The sequence below is a fragment of the Triticum dicoccoides genome, chromosome 7A (assembly GCF_002162155.2).
Source record: "Triticum dicoccoides isolate Atlit2015 ecotype Zavitan chromosome 7A, WEW_v2.0, whole genome shotgun sequence".
NCBI lineage: Eukaryota > Viridiplantae > Streptophyta > Magnoliopsida > Poales > Poaceae > Triticum > Triticum dicoccoides.
In genome coordinates, this window is record NC_041392.1 from 20,084,553 (window position 1) to 20,102,638 (window position 18,086).

An 18,086-nucleotide genomic window follows, 5' to 3' on the forward strand; every position below is an offset into this window, starting at 1 on the left:
GGGTGTAGTTTGTGTAATCTCCGACATTTCGGCGCCAGCAAGGGGTTGAAGGCGCGAGATTCTTTTGCGTTTTCAATGACAAGTATTTTTTGTGGAATAATTATTGTTTACTGTACGAAAACAATTCGCACTACTCTCAAGGAAAAAAAAATCGCACAGGCATCACAATAATATTGACGAATTACCCGATTTTTTTTTCGACAAATTAGCGTTCACACTTCACCGTCATCTCTGACTAATAAGGTCTCAAAAATAGGTGTGCTGCAAATCTGTTAGAGCGTCTATAACCGGACCCCATATCCGTTCCAAACGTCCGGACGGATTGCCCGATCAGTGTCCAGACGCAAAAACGCCATCCAACCGGTCTCGCTATAGCCGGCCCAAACGCTCAGATTGACCGACACTCTCTATATCCGGCCCAAATCTGGGGTGGATATGGGCAGTGGCGGAGCTACAGTCATTTCTCTGGGCGGGCCAAACAGGTTAGGTTCGGAAACATCATTGAAAATGTTCAGAAGTATTATTAAAATTTTACTCTTATGGCCCAGATTCAGTACTACTCTTTCACAAAAATCTAGTTGGACTGGGCGGGCCATGGCCTGGTTTTGCCCAGCCGTAGCTCCGTCACTGGATATGGGGACACCCGGACGCGCCCGAACACGTCCGCCACGCCGGATCCGACCCACCCGACCCCACAGAAAATGGACCCTCTCCGCACCTCAGGTCGAAACCCTAGCCGCATTCCACTCCACTCCATTCCCCTCCATACCACTCCCTCTGCCCACAAACTCCCTCTAGTGATCTCCTACCCTCTCCGACTTGGCGGGCAACGGATCCGAGTCATACACCCGAGCTCCTCCCACGCGGCCCCGAGGAGGAGATGACCGTTTGCCTTGTGCTCCGCTGCTCTCGGGAGAAGGTCGCTCGATAGCAATGCTCAGATTCTTTCCATCAGGAATCCATTGGGCCCGGCCAATGACGCATGGATCTGACACGAGGTGTGTCGCAGTTGCCTCATCGGAGGCAGTGCGGGCCTCAGGCGTCCGAGCACGCCGGCGAATTCGCAGCCGCTTTGTTGGCGCGTGCGAGGCAGAGGTGGGCGCGTGGGGTCCGCCGAGGCAAATATGGCACGCCATGTACCCGTCGTGCGAGACAGTGAGCGCGGGAGGTGGCGGCAACCCTCGGGACGGCGGGCGTTGGAGAGGCGGAGTCGCATTCTCGAGGCGCCCCCGTGTGGTGCACGCCCACCTCAGGCGCCACAAACCGCGTCGTGTGGTGGACGTTGTCGGCTCCTCCCAAGACAGATCCATCGTCGATCTCACGTCCACCGACACTGTGAAAGTTACGAACTCTGATGAGGAATAGTGGGACATGGGACACGGCGGCGCCTTGAGTCCCGTGAGCCGGTCCGTGTCCTACTTTACCTCGCTGACGCCCGGACCAAGATTTTGAGCGGCGCCGTCGGCCGAGCTATGTTTAGATTAGGTTTTACGTTGCATGTAATAATATGGATTTGGTGAGTTGGAAATAGTGTTTGTGATTGTGGAGTCAAGGTTTGTGTGTGTTGTCTGTCACTGTCAGTGTCCGCGCTGCGTGTGGGGGGGCGGATTTGAGTATTGCGGTGTAGATAAAATGAAAAAGACCGCCGGTAATAAGAAAGAGAAAAACGTGGTAAGCAGAAACCGAGAGAGCCACGCCGAACGAATATACCCCTCACCCACGTACTAGTAGTTCGTTGGCCACCCTCAAAAAAAAAGAAAGAAAAGTAGTTCGTTGGCCACAAGAAAAGAAAAGGGTTCAACTATGTTGTGATCGACAAGTTAGAAGTTGATCGGACGGCCGAGATCGGCCCCGACACGTATCGCGGGCGAGCACGAGTCCCCTGCAGGAACGAACGAACCTCCCCGCCCCGCCCATATAATCTAGCGAGCTGCGAGCGCCCTTGTACCGCTCGTCGATACCTCTCGCCTCGCATCGCATCGCATCGAACGTATCGAAGCCGAGGAGAGCAGCCGATCGACATGGGTCTCAAGGTAAGCACCCAAGCAACCCCCTCCCCCTCTCGATCCATCTCGTGTTCTGCCGCGATCCATGCCTTGGCCGGAGCCCCGTTTAGATTCCGGCTCCGGCGAATCCCGCCGTCGCCGTGCCGGTGCCCCGTCCGACGCGCACGATCCTGGGTTCCATCTTCCTAGTCCGATTGCTGCTGCTATATCCCATGGATCTACCCGCGAGCCGCCGCCGCCGCTGTAGAATTTAGGAGCGAATATCCCGTGCCGGCCGTTTGATTGCTGGCGTGTGTGGTTCAGTAGGTTGTATCTGTATGGCCCTGCACTGCACAATTCCAGCCCAGCTTTGCTGTCTGAATCGCCCCCTTCAGATGTTTTGAAGATCACCGTCGTTGTTTTCAGGCTAATTTATCACTCCGGTATGCATCGAGCTGAATGATTAGTTAGTTCCGTGAATATGTTGACGAGATCTGATTGACCTGCAACTTCAGGGATTTGTTAATGTCTGAATCTGCTCAACTTTTGGGTACAGATTCACACCGGTACTAGTAAACAGCTATACATGTGCTTGCGAAACTCGGTTTACCCTGCAGTTTCAGGATTTGTTACCGCCTTTCTGCCCCGAAATTACCGGTGAACTGGCCGGCGAGCCAAATTAGCAGCGGCCACTGTCAGTTACTTATATGCCGCGCTTGCCTGTTGATGTTGTTCAGGAGGAGTTTGAGGAGCACGCGGAGAAGGCCAAGACGCTGCCCGACACCACCACCAACGAGAGCAAGCTCTGCCTCTACGGCCTCTACAAGCAGGCCACCGTCGGCCCCGTCAACACCGGTATTACATCTCTCCATCTTCTTATTACTAGTCTTATTAGTAACAAGTAAATTATCAGGCCTGGTTTACTGTTGAAATACTTGAAGTTTCGCGCGTGTGTGTGCTGCATAAGCAGAGGACTGACTGTATAACTGGTTTGCCATGCTGCTGCTTATCATCTCTCAAGAGTGACTCTGTTTGATTGATGGTGCCTATGTGTATACGCTTAGAAGGGACAATTCGATGGAAAAGGAGAATACACAGCCCCCATCTTAGGGCTTTAACTAGTCCAACCAAACCCAGGTGGTCACCCCTTCATTTCAAAACAAAAATGTGGTCACCAGGCCATGTGCCCAGATCCAGATGTGCATGCATGATTGATACCTCCCTGTGGATCTACATAGGGAACACAGCATGTGACACTGCTTGTCCTCCGATTAATCAACAATGCTACATACTTTTACTAACTAGTGCAGGATTTTTTTTATCGTTGATTTTTCTTTTCAAACACACACACAAGTACATGGCATTTTGCATTAGAATCTTACCGTTGATTCGTCGCGCTCAGCCCAATTAACCGCTCTGTTCTCATCTCGCAGCCCGCCCCGGCGGCCTCTTTGATATGGCTGGCAAGGCCAAGTGGGATGCTTGGAAGGCCGTCGAAGGTAAACTCTACAAGTTCTTGATCACTTTTTCAAATCCATGAAAACCACCTTTACCGTCGTTCTTGAGCGAACACCACCAAACTTACGTTTGTGCAAATTCTGGCGAAACTCGATTTGCAGCCAAATCCAAGGAGGAGGCCATGGCTGACTACATCACCAAGGTGAAGCAGCTGCTGGAGGAGGCTGCCGCCGCATCTGCTTGATCCCAGGCCACAAAACCGCAATCGCTATTGTTATCCTGGTGGTGCAGCCATATGTGCCAGCAAACACAAATAAGTTCCAAGTACTAGTTGTTGTCAATCTTATCGCCGTCGTGGGTGTAATTACGTTGAACAAGCCCTGTGATACATGAAAGTGTAATCTCAGTTTACACCATGATTGATTAATACTCCTACATGTCTTCTGTTGTTAAGATGTTTTTTCTTTTCTTTGGGGAATCCCTGTTCCTGATAAATTCTTCTGAATTCTATCCTGTTTGTTGGTTCCACAACCAATGTTTTCGTAGCCCCGTAGTACCTGTTGCTGCTTGTTGTGCGGCTTCTCACCAAATATTACTGTAAAAGGATTTTCCAAATAGAGATTCCCTGCCTTGCCTGATTAATGATCTGATTCGTGAGGGTTTGTAGTTTGAATTCGCTAGACTGAGGGCAAATTATACTAGTTGTTAGGCCCCGCTTGGATTGGGTGTAAAATTAGTGTGCTCCCCGGTATTTAGCTCAAGTTTGAACTGAATACCGGTCATTACACAAAATTTACATCCAATCCAAACAGCTTGCTGAATTACCGTCTGTAAGTTAATTTGGACGCTAGGTAAGCATTGTTCATCAGACACAGATGTAAGAAGGAAAAGCCAATGCTAGTTGCTACGGTAGCCTAAGGGTCCTCTCTCGCCTTTTGGCTTTAATTCCAGACCCTCATGCTCCCTCCCGTCAATGAACCATCGGTAAAATAAAAAGATTGCTTTAAGAATTGAGATTCAGTGCAGCTTGAAGCTAACTAAATGGTTGCTGGACATGTCTGCTCAGCCAAATCGCTCTACCGACTTAGTATTACCTTCAGAGGATTGAGTTGGACGAAACTGGAAGGTTAATTTGCAGGCTGTGAAAATACCTATGAAGAGAAAGATATTCCTATCTCTGTCAAATCATACACCATAGGAGGATCCCTTCTGCTGAGAGCAGCTCCTGGCCAAGAGATGACCAGGACGTACAGATCACCTGCACCTGCCTGCTGCATGACGTTGGACGGTTAGTTGGAGAATACTGGCCGCATTTTCTTCAACTGCCCAATAGTAGTAGTTCATACGGCAGGCTTTGGGCTAACAACGCAGATAGGGTGCAAAACAGGAGTTCGTATTCCTTCGCTCGCAAAGGGAAAGTACAGATTTTGTAGCAAGTTGAGTGACAACTCGAGAACTGGATCAAGATAAGGAGATGTGTTGCATGGCAGGATGGCAGGGTTTTAGAATCATCGCAAGCACCAGGGCAAACTGCCACAGCTACAGCCTACAGATTATGATACCAAGGCTAGCTGCTACTGGCTGGCCTCGACACGCGTACCCACCCACCATCGCGTCCCTAGTGGCCAGCTTAGTCGGTACTTACTGACGAGTAATGGCAGCTTCCAATGATGTCAAGGCTATACTTTTTCTACTAACGGTAGGATATGCGACTGAGGTTAATTCTATAGACAAGAAGTCTTACCTCTGTGAAACCATCAAACCATGCCCCTAAAGCTGTTGCTATGTACCCCCTCTGGTTCAGCTTCAAGCCTGCACTGCAAAAACAAAACTTGTTCAAGACTGACATGATTTGGTACAAATATGCTCGTGATGAATAATTGCTAGGCACCATTAGCTCTACCTTGTCACGCAGCCCATGCATTCAACTGTCCTCGACTGCAGGTTATAGCTCACCATATCGTACGAACAAACTCTGAAGCTCTTCAACTATGGACAGAAAATTCAGTGCATTACGCAAGTTGGTGATAGTGAGTGAATCAGGATTCTGGCGTTGCTGAGAAGCTGAGCAAGTGAGTCTCCCAGCTCCAAGATAGCATTTTCCATTGCATCCTCAGCAACAACCGCACCAAAATAACCATCATAATTCATTTACAAGATAAATTTATAACACACGACATAACCAGAAATTTGGAAACCAAAATAACTAGTAAGCTTTGTGTTGCCTACATGACATGCCTACTGCCACTAGATTAAAGGGGGCCTGTTTGGCCCATTTTAAGCTTTGGCCTATCAATTAAGTAACCTTAAGCAGTTAAGTCAGGACTCTGAATCAAACATGTACAGTAGCTTATTCGGGCTTAACATTAAACAGAACACCTGCCATGATAGAGCCAAAGCAAGTAAAGGACCTCTATTAAGCAGGAGATCATACTTGTTAGTTTGGTTGCTCAAATAGCTTCAGGCTTATCTATAAGCTATCAGCCAGTAGATCACCTTTACAGGATAAGCTTTGAGATTAAAAAAAAGAAACAGCCTTCATGGCGCTGTACTGAGCAACAATGAGAGCACTTATAGTGGTCGTTCTTCAGTTCTTTTTATTTTTGTTCACGGGAAACCTTCATGGCACTGCTAATAGTTTTTTACTCAATGAAAATGGCTCAGAAATTTGCCTGCAGACTTGCAGTGCCGGGTTACTTGGAACCACTCTGTTTTTTTTTGTTTTGAGAATACTTGGAACCACTCTGTTAAGGGGTATTCTGCAGGTGATCTCTTCGAAAAGCCAGTCAAGCAGCTTTGAAGCATGAGGTAAAACAACAATAAAAAAATCCCTAAACATACAGGAGGTATTGCTCAGCAACAACAATTGGTCTGACATATAACGGTACTTGCATGCATGTCCGCTTAAACTGACAGAAGATATGAACCTGACAACGTTGATTGCCGCCTTGCCGGCATGTGCTGACCTGGGTAGTGGGTGCGCCAGCTGGTAAAGAAGGGAGCGGAGACATGGTCACCATCTGAGGCGAGCTCCTTAACGAGGTACATGTCAGGATCCTAGTCCTCTGAATACCTACCTGACCTGAAGAGTGACACTGGAGATGTCGATTCAGTCAAGAAACGGTTCAATTGGAAAGAGGCGACTGAGTGGAATCAGACGCCCACGGCTTAAATAACTGTCACAGTTAAATAGCCATTAAGCTCACTGAATTACCGTCTGCAGGTTGATTTGGACGCTAGGTATTTAAGCAGTGTTCATCAGCAATGCACCTAAGAAGGAAAAGCCAATGCCAGTCTCTACTGTAGCCTAGGGTCATTTCTCGCCTTTTGCCTTTCATTCTAGGCCCTTGTGCTCCATCTGTCAATGGACCTTGCGAGAAAAAAAAGAAAAATTGCTTTCAGAACTAAGTTCAGCGGAGCTTCATGGTTTACCAGATGGGCTTAGCTAGCAAATGGTTGCTGGACATGGCTACTCAGTCAAATTGCTATAGTGACGTAGTTATCTTCAGAGCGGTGAGTTGGATGAAACTGCAAGATTAATTTGCAGGCTGTAAAAATACATTCGAAGAGAAAGATCTTCCTATCTTTGACAAATAAATAATCACGATAGGATCCCTTCTGCTGAAAGCAGCTGGTGGCTAAGCAATTTGTCAAGACTATACTACTCTACTGACGGTAGAATATGCAACTGAGGTTAATTCTATAGACAAGAAGTCTTACCTCGTGAAACCTCAAACCACGTCTCTGAATCAGTTGCTATGTACCCCTCTGGTCCAGCTTCAAGCCAGCACTAGAAAACAGAACTTGCTCAAGGCTTATGATTCAGTAGCAATATGCTCGTGATGAATAATTGCTAGGCAGTATTAGCTCTACCTTGCCACGCAACGCAACCCAGGTGCTCATATAAGCCTGCTACTGCATGCAGTCACCCGCCATGGACTGCAGGTCACAGCTCATCATATCCTATGAACGAACTCTGAAACTCTTCAGTCGTGGGATAGAAAACTCAAAACATTATGCAAGTCGGTGACAAGTGAGTGAATCAAGATTCAGGCGTTGTTGAGAAGCTGAGCAAGCGGCTCCCATCTCCAAGATAGCATTTCTAGTTAAATTGGCGCACAAAAGTACATTGCACCCTCAGCAATAACTGTACCAAAATAACCATTGTAGTTCATTTCAAAAGAGAAATATAGAAAACACGATACCACCAAAAGATTGGAAAACAAAGACTAGACAATACAACTAGTAAGCTTCAGGTTGCCTACATGACATGCCTACTGCCACAACATTATAATGGGGCCTGTTTGGCCCATTTTAAGCTTTGGCCTGTCAGTTAAGTAACCTTAAGCAGTTATGCCAGGACTCTGAACCAAACATCTAGCTTATTCGGGCTTAACATTAAAACAGAACACCCCGGTCAAAGCAAGTAAAGGGCCTCAATTAGGCAGGAACACATGACTTGTTCGTTCGGTTCCTCAAATAGCATCAGGCTTATCTATAAGCTATCAGCAAGTAGAGCACCTTACAGGATAAGCTTAGTGGATCACAAGCACTGAATAACACAAGGCAAGCCTACAACTAAGTTACTAGATCTTTAACTGACTAGTACACCAGCTTGTTTCAGGAATGAATGGAGTTTAGTTTAACATTAGAAAAAAGTAAAATATTCTCTTCGCTAGGTACAAACCTTCCAAAGAAGCAGACACTTCCATTGGGACAAACTGAACTATTGAACACCTAGAAGATTTCAAAGTTGATAGGAACAAACTTGGGTATCTACTTGCATAATAATGTATTCGACTATATGTGTCAGGACCCTGGACTATAACCCATGTATTATTTGACATAACATTTTTGGCTGGGGTATCAAGCAAACTAGTATAAATGCTGTTTGGCACCGTACTCACCCGACATGAGTGTCGTCAGCAACTGGACTTGGGTGATATTTGGAGAGAGAATGAATGACCCATGGGCCCTAACTGGTTGACATGGCAGCCGTGTGGTGAATACCAGCATTAAATCCAGTCAAATGGGCCAAAACCTAGCCGGGCTGAAAATGAATCTGTATTAAGAATACAGGATCCCAAACTGGACCATTGCAGGTTGAACTTTATCTGGGGAAGAATTTACGCTAAGACTTTTTGGACCAAGAAATATGCTACAGATGATTGCCACAACTCTGAATTGAAATGCCATAATAAATAAGTGGATGCAAGCTGGCACGTATGAAACAGCAAAGGTATATGGAATGTGTATTCATGTTTCAGAGTTTGCAATTTCAGCCATGGGCCATATACTTCCACTACAAATATTTTTCTGTAAATATCATAAAACTGAGATGAAGCAGCATGCGGTACTCCCATACTAGCAATCTAGCATTGCAAAAGTCATGGGGGGAAACGGCCGATTGCCGTGAGGTTTGCATCACAATCTAAAGAAGGCTGTTACTTCTAGCGTTTGACAGGTGAAACATTACAAACAGGCGACGGTTGAAGTTGTTCAACTACTGGAGTCCTCAAGCGCTGCTTTGTTCCAGATGTCAATTACGAATCCATAGCTAATGAGGCCATCTGTCTATTCAGTTCATTGTCAGCCTTCTTCAGAAAAACATCCCAGCCGCTCCCTTCTCCCCAATCCATCATATCATACGGCACTGCTGTCATTAATCCTGGCCTCACTGCACCTTGCTCCATTACCACTCTAAACTCCAGCTTGTCCTCTCCTCTCTTCTCATCCTCAAGCTCCTCCCATGTAAACATAAGCGGCAATGTATAGCCACCCCAAGGATTGAAATCAATCAGCTTCACCCGGCCATCTGCTCTGACATACACATCAAATGTGTAATTCTGAGAAGCAAACTGCGACTCAACAACTTCTTCGAAGAACTCCTCGATCTTCGGCTGCACCTCAGAACTCCACCCAGGCAACGATGGGTAGTAAGCAGATGTGTCCCTCTGCGACACGCCGACCAGCTTCCGTCCCCGCACGAAGCATCGGAACTCTGCCTCGGGGCGCAGGCCCGGGTACCACTTGCGGAGGGCGAGGTAGTACTGGAACCCATCGTCCACCCAACTATCATCGCCGCTTTCTTGTCCAACATCGTCTTCCGAAGCATCACTGTCGGCAGCAGCTTGCCTGCCTCCCTCATTGCGATCCTCAGTGGGAGGATCACTCAGAGAACCAGCACCACTGGTGCTCCCTCCGCCATTCGATGGAGCACCCGCCTGGTTGGCACCACTGCCCTGTCCGGCATTCCGTCGAACACCTTCCCTGGCGCACACGAAGTCCTGGCAGGACGGGCGCGCGGAGGAGAGGTCGTGCGCGACGCAGTCCGAGGAGCGGAGCAGCATGGCGACCTCGGCGAAGCAGGTGCAGCGGACGGTGCCGTCGGCGGACATGAAGGCGGCGTCCTTGGGCGCGCTCCAGTTGAGCTTGGGGAGCGCGGCGCCGCCGAGCTCGGCGATGGCCGCGTCGACCGCGGCCTCCAGCTCGGGGAAGGCGGGGAGGGGCGGGCTCTCGTCGTCGTCGTCGTCGTCGCAGACGGAGAAGAGGTCGGAGCTGTCGTCGTGATCGACGGGGTCCGGGAGGTGGAGCGGCGGGAAGGGGGTGCGGCCGGAGGCGAGCGACGGGAGGAGGAATGGGGGAGGCCCTTCCGCGTCCTGGTGAGGGGCGTCGGGGACGGGGTGGGCGGGCTGGCCGGCGAGGTAGCGGAGGAAGGCGGCGGGGAGGGGGATGGTGACGGTGGGGACGGTGTGGCGGCGGAATGCCGGGTACCACTCCTGGATCTGGCAGCGGAGCAGCTCTACTAGCAGCATCTCACCGACTACTTGGCCACCTCGCTTGGGTTCGGCTTCGCCACCGTGCTTACGGCGGCGAGGGAGACGAGCGCCGCCGGTTGGCCCGAGAGAGACCGGTGAAGGTAAATCTTTTTTTTTTTGAGGGGAGGTGAAGCTTTGCGGTTTTTTTAGGGATGAAAATAACTTTTATTCATCAAATACCACAATTTGTGGGATACAAGAAGGATCGTGGGAAAACTTTGCTAAGTTATGAGCATCATTATTAAACCGACGACCTTCATGCATGATTTTATTGTTAAAACTCTCGTCTCTGGCCCTAACTTCAGTGAGCCATATATACCTCTACATTCCGGTTTATGTCATCAACTAAAATTACGGAGAGCTAGATCTTCTACCAGAGCATATGCTTCTCGACAAACAATTGACTCCAGAATAGCTGCATCATGAACTCGAGAAATCAACAGAGAAGAGCTTCCCAAATATGTGCCATTCTCATCCCGGCAAACGGCCGCAGCCGAGCCTCTTATGTGGTATTTTAACACTCCTGCATCCACATGGATTTTTGCAAAACCCGTCAGCGAGGCCCTAGGCCGTACACTTCCGCTCAAAAATTGCTGATTTGAGACAGCAGCTTGCCTTGTTGCTTGCGAATTCTTGATGATCTCCAAATCCATCAAGTATCTGTTGATGAATGCATGGGTAGCCCGAGGGCTCTCAAAGTCACCTTTATGTATAGCATTCTTTCGAGATGTCCTGACTGCCCACAGAGTAACCACCAGCTTGAGGAAAGTGTCATGTGATAATGCTTGGATCATCGAGAATAGCCATGAATTTGATGTTGGTTCTGTTGATGCCCTCAGCTGTTCTGCAAGTTCACGGTCCACTAGAGCCCAAATGCAACGAGACATGGTACAGTCTAGGAGTGAGTGCCTCCATGAGTCAGGAGCGCCACATAGTCCGCATGAGCTTGTCGTGGACATGTTCCTGGGTTCTCTGACATCCTCAGTTGGCACCGAATGCCTAGCGAGTCTCCAAAGAAACATATTCTTATTTTCCCTGGTACTTGGACACCCCATGAGCTCCTCTCCCGTGCTATACCGGCTCTACCTTCGAGCCAAGCCTCGCGACGTTGCTTAGTATAAACCAGCATCTTGTAAGCTGACCGGACCAGAAAGAGACCATTTTTCTCATAGTTCCATGACCAAAAATCTGAGATAACTCTGGTACAGAGTGGTATGCTTGTGATGGTTGGAGTAATGGCAAGCATTACCTGTTGAATGCGATGCATGTCCCAACTGGCAGTGATGGAGTCAATTAATTGTAAAACATTTTGAGAAGGGTTATTCACCAAAGAACCGTACGGTCTCATCATCTCGTCCATATGCAACCAGTTGTCATTCAATATGTTGATGGTTGAGCCGTCACCAATTCTACGTATCAAGCCTTGCCTAAGTATATCCCTTCCTTCGACGATCTCCCTCCATATTTGGCTTGGATGACTGTCAACTGCCGCCTCAGGTATTGATGTAGTGGGGAAGTAGACACCCTTATGGACACGAGCACTGAGAGATTCTAGGACTGAAGTATCTGTCGCGCCTGCCTAGCCAGCAAGGCTAAGTTAAAGAGCTCAAAATCCTTAAAACCCCGGTCTCCCATATCCTTTGGTTGTGTCATATCCTTCCATGCCACCCATGCAGGTTTCCTCCTGCCATCTCTATTGCCCCACCAGAATTTTCAGATCAGCATATTTAGGTGTTCGCACAAACCTCTAGGGAGTTTGGAATATGACATGGAATAGACCGGAACCGCCCGAGCAACCGCTTTGACAAGTACCTCTTTCCTTGCCATTGCCATGGTTTTTTCTACCCAACCTTGAACCTTGCTCCATAAAAGGCCTTTGAGATATTTGAAAGCACCGTTTTTGAAGAGCCCACATCCGATGGCATCCCAAGATATTTTTCGGCTCGAGGTTTCATTTGGGACATTAAGCAACCCTTTGATTTCATGCCACCCATGCAGGTTTCCTCCTGCCATCTCTATTGCCCCACCAGAATTTCCAGATCAGTATATTTAGGTGTTCGCACAAACCTCTAGGGAGTTTGGAATATGACATGGAATAGACCGGAACCGCCCGAGCAACCGCTTTGACAAGTACCTCTTTCCCTGCCATTGCCATGGTTTTTTCTATCCAACCTTGCACCTTGTTCCATAAACGGTCTTTGAGATATTTGAAAGCACCATTTTTGAAGAGCCCACATCCGATGGCATCGCAAGATATTTTTCGGCTCAAGGTTTCATTTGGGACATTAAGCAACCCTTTGATTTCCGCCCTTACATTGTCAGGAACTCTCTTGCAAAATATTGAACATTTGTCATAGTTGATTCTCCGCCCTGTGTCCTAATAATAAATGTCCAACATCTGGTGCACCCCTGATGCTCCCACTCCATTTGCCCTGAAAAACAGCGGGCTATCATCTGCAAAGAATAAGTGGCTAACTAGCAGTGCCAAATGAACCACTTGTAGCTTGGTTGAACCACGCAAAGAATCCCAATAAAGAGTTCCTCGGGCCCAACGTGTGAGCGCAATAGTGGGCCTTGAAGCCTTATGTCATCACTCTGTGAGCTCCCAAAATCCCGTACCAGATTGCCTAAAAAAGAAGGCAAAAAAAAAATAGCCTCCACGTGCCAATCGTTGAAAAACTTTGTTGAAGATTGTTGTTAACTTTCAGCTCCTGTAAATATTTTAATGCGCTTACTACTCTATGACTACACTTGGGTTGCGTGTAATAAGGACAGAGTTCGTCCATGCATCAATTCTAAAAGATTCGGAGTTAACTTCCAACTGATTCAAAGTCACGCGGCAGGTACTTTCAAGTCCGGCTGGCAACTCCCAATTTCTGTCTAATGTAGGTACTCCATTGTATTTTCAACTCAATATGTCGTTTGTGTTGCTTAGGCGATCTCTAGAAATAACAATGAGTGCGTGGAAGAAGCAACGCCTTCAATGTGATGCCCAGCAGCTTGCATCCACCCTGATACATACCTGTGTTGCTATGGTTTTTGTAATCAAGGTAAAAGAAAATGCCCACAGATCCGGCCCATCTATCCACTACTCTCTCCATTCCAGTTATACGCGTGCAAAACCTAAGCGAGTATTGGCATCCCCCTGCTAAAGATGGCGGGCGTGTTGGAGCGCGCTTTCTTGATGTTGCGTCCAAGCTGTCAAGAGGACCTCGCAGTGTATGGCGAGACCTAGAGCTATATCACTGTCGTCAAGAGCCGGCTACTAGCACTTGTGCCAACAACATAACATCTGGTAATGCAAGCTCTGCCATGCTGATGTAAGTTGTCCCAGCTGAAGGAGGCACTCAGGGTTAAAAAGGCGCTGGTTTTGCTTGCAGCCGGCTCGTCCCTCGGTGCTCTTACCAAGACTACTTAGTCTTGTGACAACTAATCAGGGCATTTGTTTAAAGATCAACTCCCCCCTCCGCACATTAGCTTAGCTGAGAAATGCAAGTGTTTTGAATAGAAACATAGCACCATGGATATGTTGCTGGGATGGGGTGGGTCCAGGCGTCCGAGGCAACACCCGTTAAGAAAAATCAGTTTTTTTTCACCTTGGACCGACCAAGCAAGTGGAGACCAACATTGAAATTAGGATGGTCGTATGGCAGCGTTGGCCCTTGGTAGCTAACAAACAAAATTCTGAGCAGTGTTGCGAGTGGCTACATGGTAGATTGGTACTCCTTTTGTTCATTATTATAAGATATTCTACTCCCTCTGTCCCATACTATAAGATGCTATTACAACCCATATATGAGTACATTGATGGGATGGTAGTGAATTTGATAGGCCGCTATGAACTTGGTTAGCTTGCTAGTCTCTATCTCCCATAGACGTTCTACAGGTTGTATGGAGATCTATGTGAACTAGATTTCTTTGCTTAATTTGTACACAATTTTTTATTTTAGATTCTAGCAAGAGCTCTTGTATAAACTAGATGAAAGGATACACCCAGATGAGCATACCAAATAAACAAATTGTATGTAAGCATAACTAAATTGGCGATATGTATATGTTCATCAGTGATATTTCATCAACATGCACATGTTGAAATTATTATAGAATCTAATTAGTTTGAGACCCATTTGCAAATGATACAATTTATACTCTATAAGGTTCTATAAACATGCACATCTAATAATACACTAGAACCAATATAAGATATTCGTTGGATATTATTCCTTAGAAACCTCATATGCACATACATACAAATATGTATGTGTGCACTATATAATTTGTGATTATCAACAAAATAATTCAAAGATAATTTATGTTACATCACTTAGTTAACTTAAATTTAGCATAAACAAAATGATAAATAATATACGTTACAAACAATAACAAAGAACATTTGTTAACTATACCAACTAAATTGTATGGTTAACTATACCAACTAAATAATAAAAGGTATACTCCTTAATATTGTAATATGATAACAAAATGAAAATAAGTATAAAATTTTGGTACAAAAAATAAGTATAATAAGTGGATTTTTGTGCACTTAAAACAATCCCAAGCAAATTCCATTTGTGTTGTCTGCACATACAACTTTTTGTTAATGTGCGTTTTGCACATTCTTATAACTTTGAAGCAAATTGGGACGAGTACATACAAATCCTGAACAGATAGTACGTTGAAACAACAGGAATAAAGCCAGCCCGACACTTTCACAGCCAGCCGACCACCGCCAGCATACCTGGGCCGACCCTGCGTCCACAGGCCTCTAAGAACCCAAGATCACGTCGGGTCGCCGCTCTCATCCCGCGTCTCTGCCTCGTGTCGCCGCGATCCCCACCGAAGATGGCTGACCGGGACCTGCCCGTCGGCGGGCGACGCGCACGTCTTCTCCGACACTACCCGGCACCTGCCCAAGTGCCCCTCCCTTCTAATCTCAAGACGCGCACGCATTTCCCTCGCCCATGCCCGACTAATCCAATGCGATTCAAAACAAATCTTCGTCCGCTGGCTTGGATCCAAGTACTAGAAAGTTTTCTCAGTTTGAAACCGAATTTCTTGATGGAAAACCAAGGATTCTTGGTCGAAATCTTGTCCAGAAAACCAGATTCTAGTTGAAAACAAAGGATTCTTAGGCGAAATCTTGTCCCCATGTTCTTAGATCCATCAATTCTTGAAAAATGAAGGGGTTGGTAGTCCAAATCAAAGAATTTCTACTCGAAATAGGAGGGTTTACTTTGTTGCACATCATGAAGATTTATCTGCAAATTGAATTCCTTCGAATTTTATTGTTCTAACTAGTTGATGTGGACATTTGCTGTGTAAGTGAGAGCAGAAACTGAATTGTCTATCTTTGCACATTAGATTTCTTCTAAAATTGGTAATCTATGCTCCTGAAACTGAGCACAAGTTGAACATGAAATTTTGTGGGTATTTTAGCTACAAGTTGGTTATATCTTGGGAGTTCACTAATTGGTTTGCACGTTCTTACGGGGCTGTGGCTTTAATTTTCCCCCTTTTGGTGTACAGCTGATAGCACAGTCATGTCTGAGGGTTGTGGCTTTATTTTCCCCCTTTTGCGTTCAACCAGATTCTAGTCGAAACCCTTCTTAGTGCAAAACTCATTCACGGCATGTTAGATCCAACCGTTTTCGAAAACCAAGGAAGTTTGCATAAGAAATTCTGTTTAATTTAGCGAGCTTTTAGTACTAAGGGGCCAATGTTTGGATCCTAGGTTCGTGTTCTCTACATTAGGTGATCTCCTTTTTGGTTATGACATAGGCGCCACTTATGAAGCGAACATATGTGTTTTTATCAGCAGCGTGCTGCTAATATACCCGTGCTACTGCTAACTTTTCCTATATTTTTCATGTAGCATATTGGCGTTGTATTTTTACATCTTTTATACAGTAGTCTCATCATATGATTTGCAAGTTTGGATTAGTAGTACTTTCGATCTACACCATGTTGCTTCCACTTGAATCTAATCCACGTCTCTTTCACCCACTGATATATATAGTAACTCATCATGCTCATATAACAACTCAGCATCATCATCATCATAATAACTCATCATCATTATCATAATAACAAGTCATACTCATCATCATCATCATAGTCATCTAACAACGTCTACTCGTTATCATAATAACAAGTCATACTCATCATCATCATAGTCATAACAAACCCTAGTTAATTGTTCTTAGCACATGATCATCACTAGTAGAAAAAAGGGGCTTTTGTTCGGGCCTGGCCAGCCCATTAGTCCCGGTTCTGCCATGAACCGGGACCAATGGATGCATTCATCCTGGTTCGTGAGCCCGGGGGGCCGGTCGAGGCCTTGTGGGCATTGGTCCCGGTTCGTGCCAGACGAACCGGGACCAATGGGCCTCGCTCCCGGCCCACAAACATAGGTCCCGGTTCTTGGATCGAACCGGGACAGAAGGCTAGGCTTTAGTCCCGGTTCCAGCCACGAACCGGGACCAATGAGTTTCCTATATATACCCATCGCCGGCGAGCAGAGCACTCCACAGTGCTCTGTTTTTTGCTGGCTGGCGAGGAAGGGCATTTGGGTGCTCTAGCTCACCTCTTATGCATGTGAGGTGTTCGATGAAATGCCCGAGCCACATTAGTTAAGCTTTCTCCTCTCGAAGCTCGACCTCGGAGCTCCATTTTTCCCGAGATTTGTCTAGGTTTAGCAGTCGTCACGCCCCGTCCTCGTCTTCACCCCATCGATCGCCCGCGCCGATCTCGACGCCGGCACCACCATGGTGAGCCTCTTGTTCTTATCTTCTTTCTGAAAGAAAAAATCTTACTTCAGATAGATACTTGTCTAATTTTCTTACTTTTGACACACATAATTATATAATGCACGCAGATGAACCGACAATGGATGTACGGTGACAGACACACCTCCGAGTACATTAAGGGCGTGCGTAAATTTCTCGAAGTGGCTGAGGCAAACAAGCAGAATGGTTTTATGTGTTGCCCATGCCCTGATTGTGGGAATATGAGGTCTTACTCTGACAAAGCACGGAGAAACAGGGGTTATGATGGAAGACAACGAAGAAGAAGAGGACGATGACAACTATGTGAAGGAAATATGCCCTAGAGGCAATAATAAAGTTATTATTTATTTCCTTATATCATGATAAATGTTTATTATTCATGCTAGAATTGTATTAACCGGAAACATAATACATGTGTGAATACATAGACAAACAGAGTGTCACTAGTATGCCTCTACTTGACTAGCTCGTTAATCAAAGATGGTTATGTTTCCTGACCATGAACAATGAGTTGTTATTTGATTAACGAGGTCACATCATTAGTTGAATGATCTGATTGACATGACCCATTCCATTAGCTTAGCACCCGATCGTTTAGTATGTTGCTATTGCTTTCTTCATGACTTATACATGTTCCTATGCCTATGAGATTATGCAACTCCCGTTTACCGGAGGAACACTTTGGGTACTACCAAACGTCACAACGTAACTGGGTGATTATAAAGGAGTACTACAGGTGTCTCCAATGGTCGATGTTGGGTTGGCGTATTTCGAGATTAGGATTTGTCACTCCGATTGTCGGAGAGGTATCTCTGGGCCCTCTCGGTAATACACATCACATAAGCCTTGCAAGCATTACAACTAATATGTTAGTTGTGAGATGATGTATTACGGAACGAGTAAAGAGACTTGCCAGTAACGAGATTGAACTAGGTATTGGATACCGACGATCGAATCTCGGGCAAGTAACATACCGATGACAAAGGGAACAACGTATGTTGTTATGCGGTCTGACCGATAAAGATCTTCGTAGAATATGT

The 18,086-nt window shown here is 46.4% G+C and overlaps 2 protein-coding genes across 2 annotated transcripts; one reads left to right on the forward strand and one right to left on the reverse strand.

Annotated features, from left to right (window-relative positions):
• The first annotated feature begins 1,892 nt into the window (after positions 1-1,892).
• Positions 1,893-3,938, forward strand: LOC119329621 (acyl-CoA-binding protein-like). Its single transcript, XM_037602684.1, has 4 exons — positions 1,893-2,033; positions 2,723-2,840; positions 3,419-3,484; positions 3,605-3,938. The coding sequence occupies exons 1-4, from the start codon at positions 2,022-2,024 to the stop codon at positions 3,685-3,687; spliced, it is 279 nt and encodes a 92-aa protein (XP_037458581.1). The 5' UTR covers positions 1,893-2,021; the 3' UTR covers positions 3,688-3,938.
• A 4,734-nt stretch (positions 3,939-8,672) lies between these two features.
• On the reverse strand, positions 8,673-10,367 carry LOC119334667 (cell division cycle protein 123 homolog). The gene has a single exon (XM_037607210.1). It carries the CDS (start codon positions 10,256-10,258, stop codon positions 8,987-8,989), a length of 1,272 nt encoding a protein of 423 aa, XP_037463107.1. The 5' UTR covers positions 10,259-10,367; the 3' UTR covers positions 8,673-8,986.
• Between the last annotated feature and the right edge of the window lie 7,719 nt (positions 10,368-18,086).

What these genes read in the sequence shown, in the direction of transcription:
- LOC119329621 (XM_037602684.1), top strand. An exon ending in CGTCGGCCCCGTCAACACCG is followed by an intron (nt 2,841 to 3,418) that starts GTATTACATCTC and finishes CTCATCTCGCAG; the next exon opens with CCCGCCCCGGCGGCCTCTTT. An exon ending in TGCTTGGAAGGCCGTCGAAG is followed by an intron (nt 3,485 to 3,604) that starts GTAAACTCTACA and finishes CTCGATTTGCAG; the next exon opens with CCAAATCCAAGGAGGAGGCC.
- LOC119334667 (XM_037607210.1), bottom strand. Translation starts at nt 10,258, where the DNA reads ATGCTGCTAGTAGAGCTGCTCCGCTGCCAGATCCAGGAGTGGTACCCG.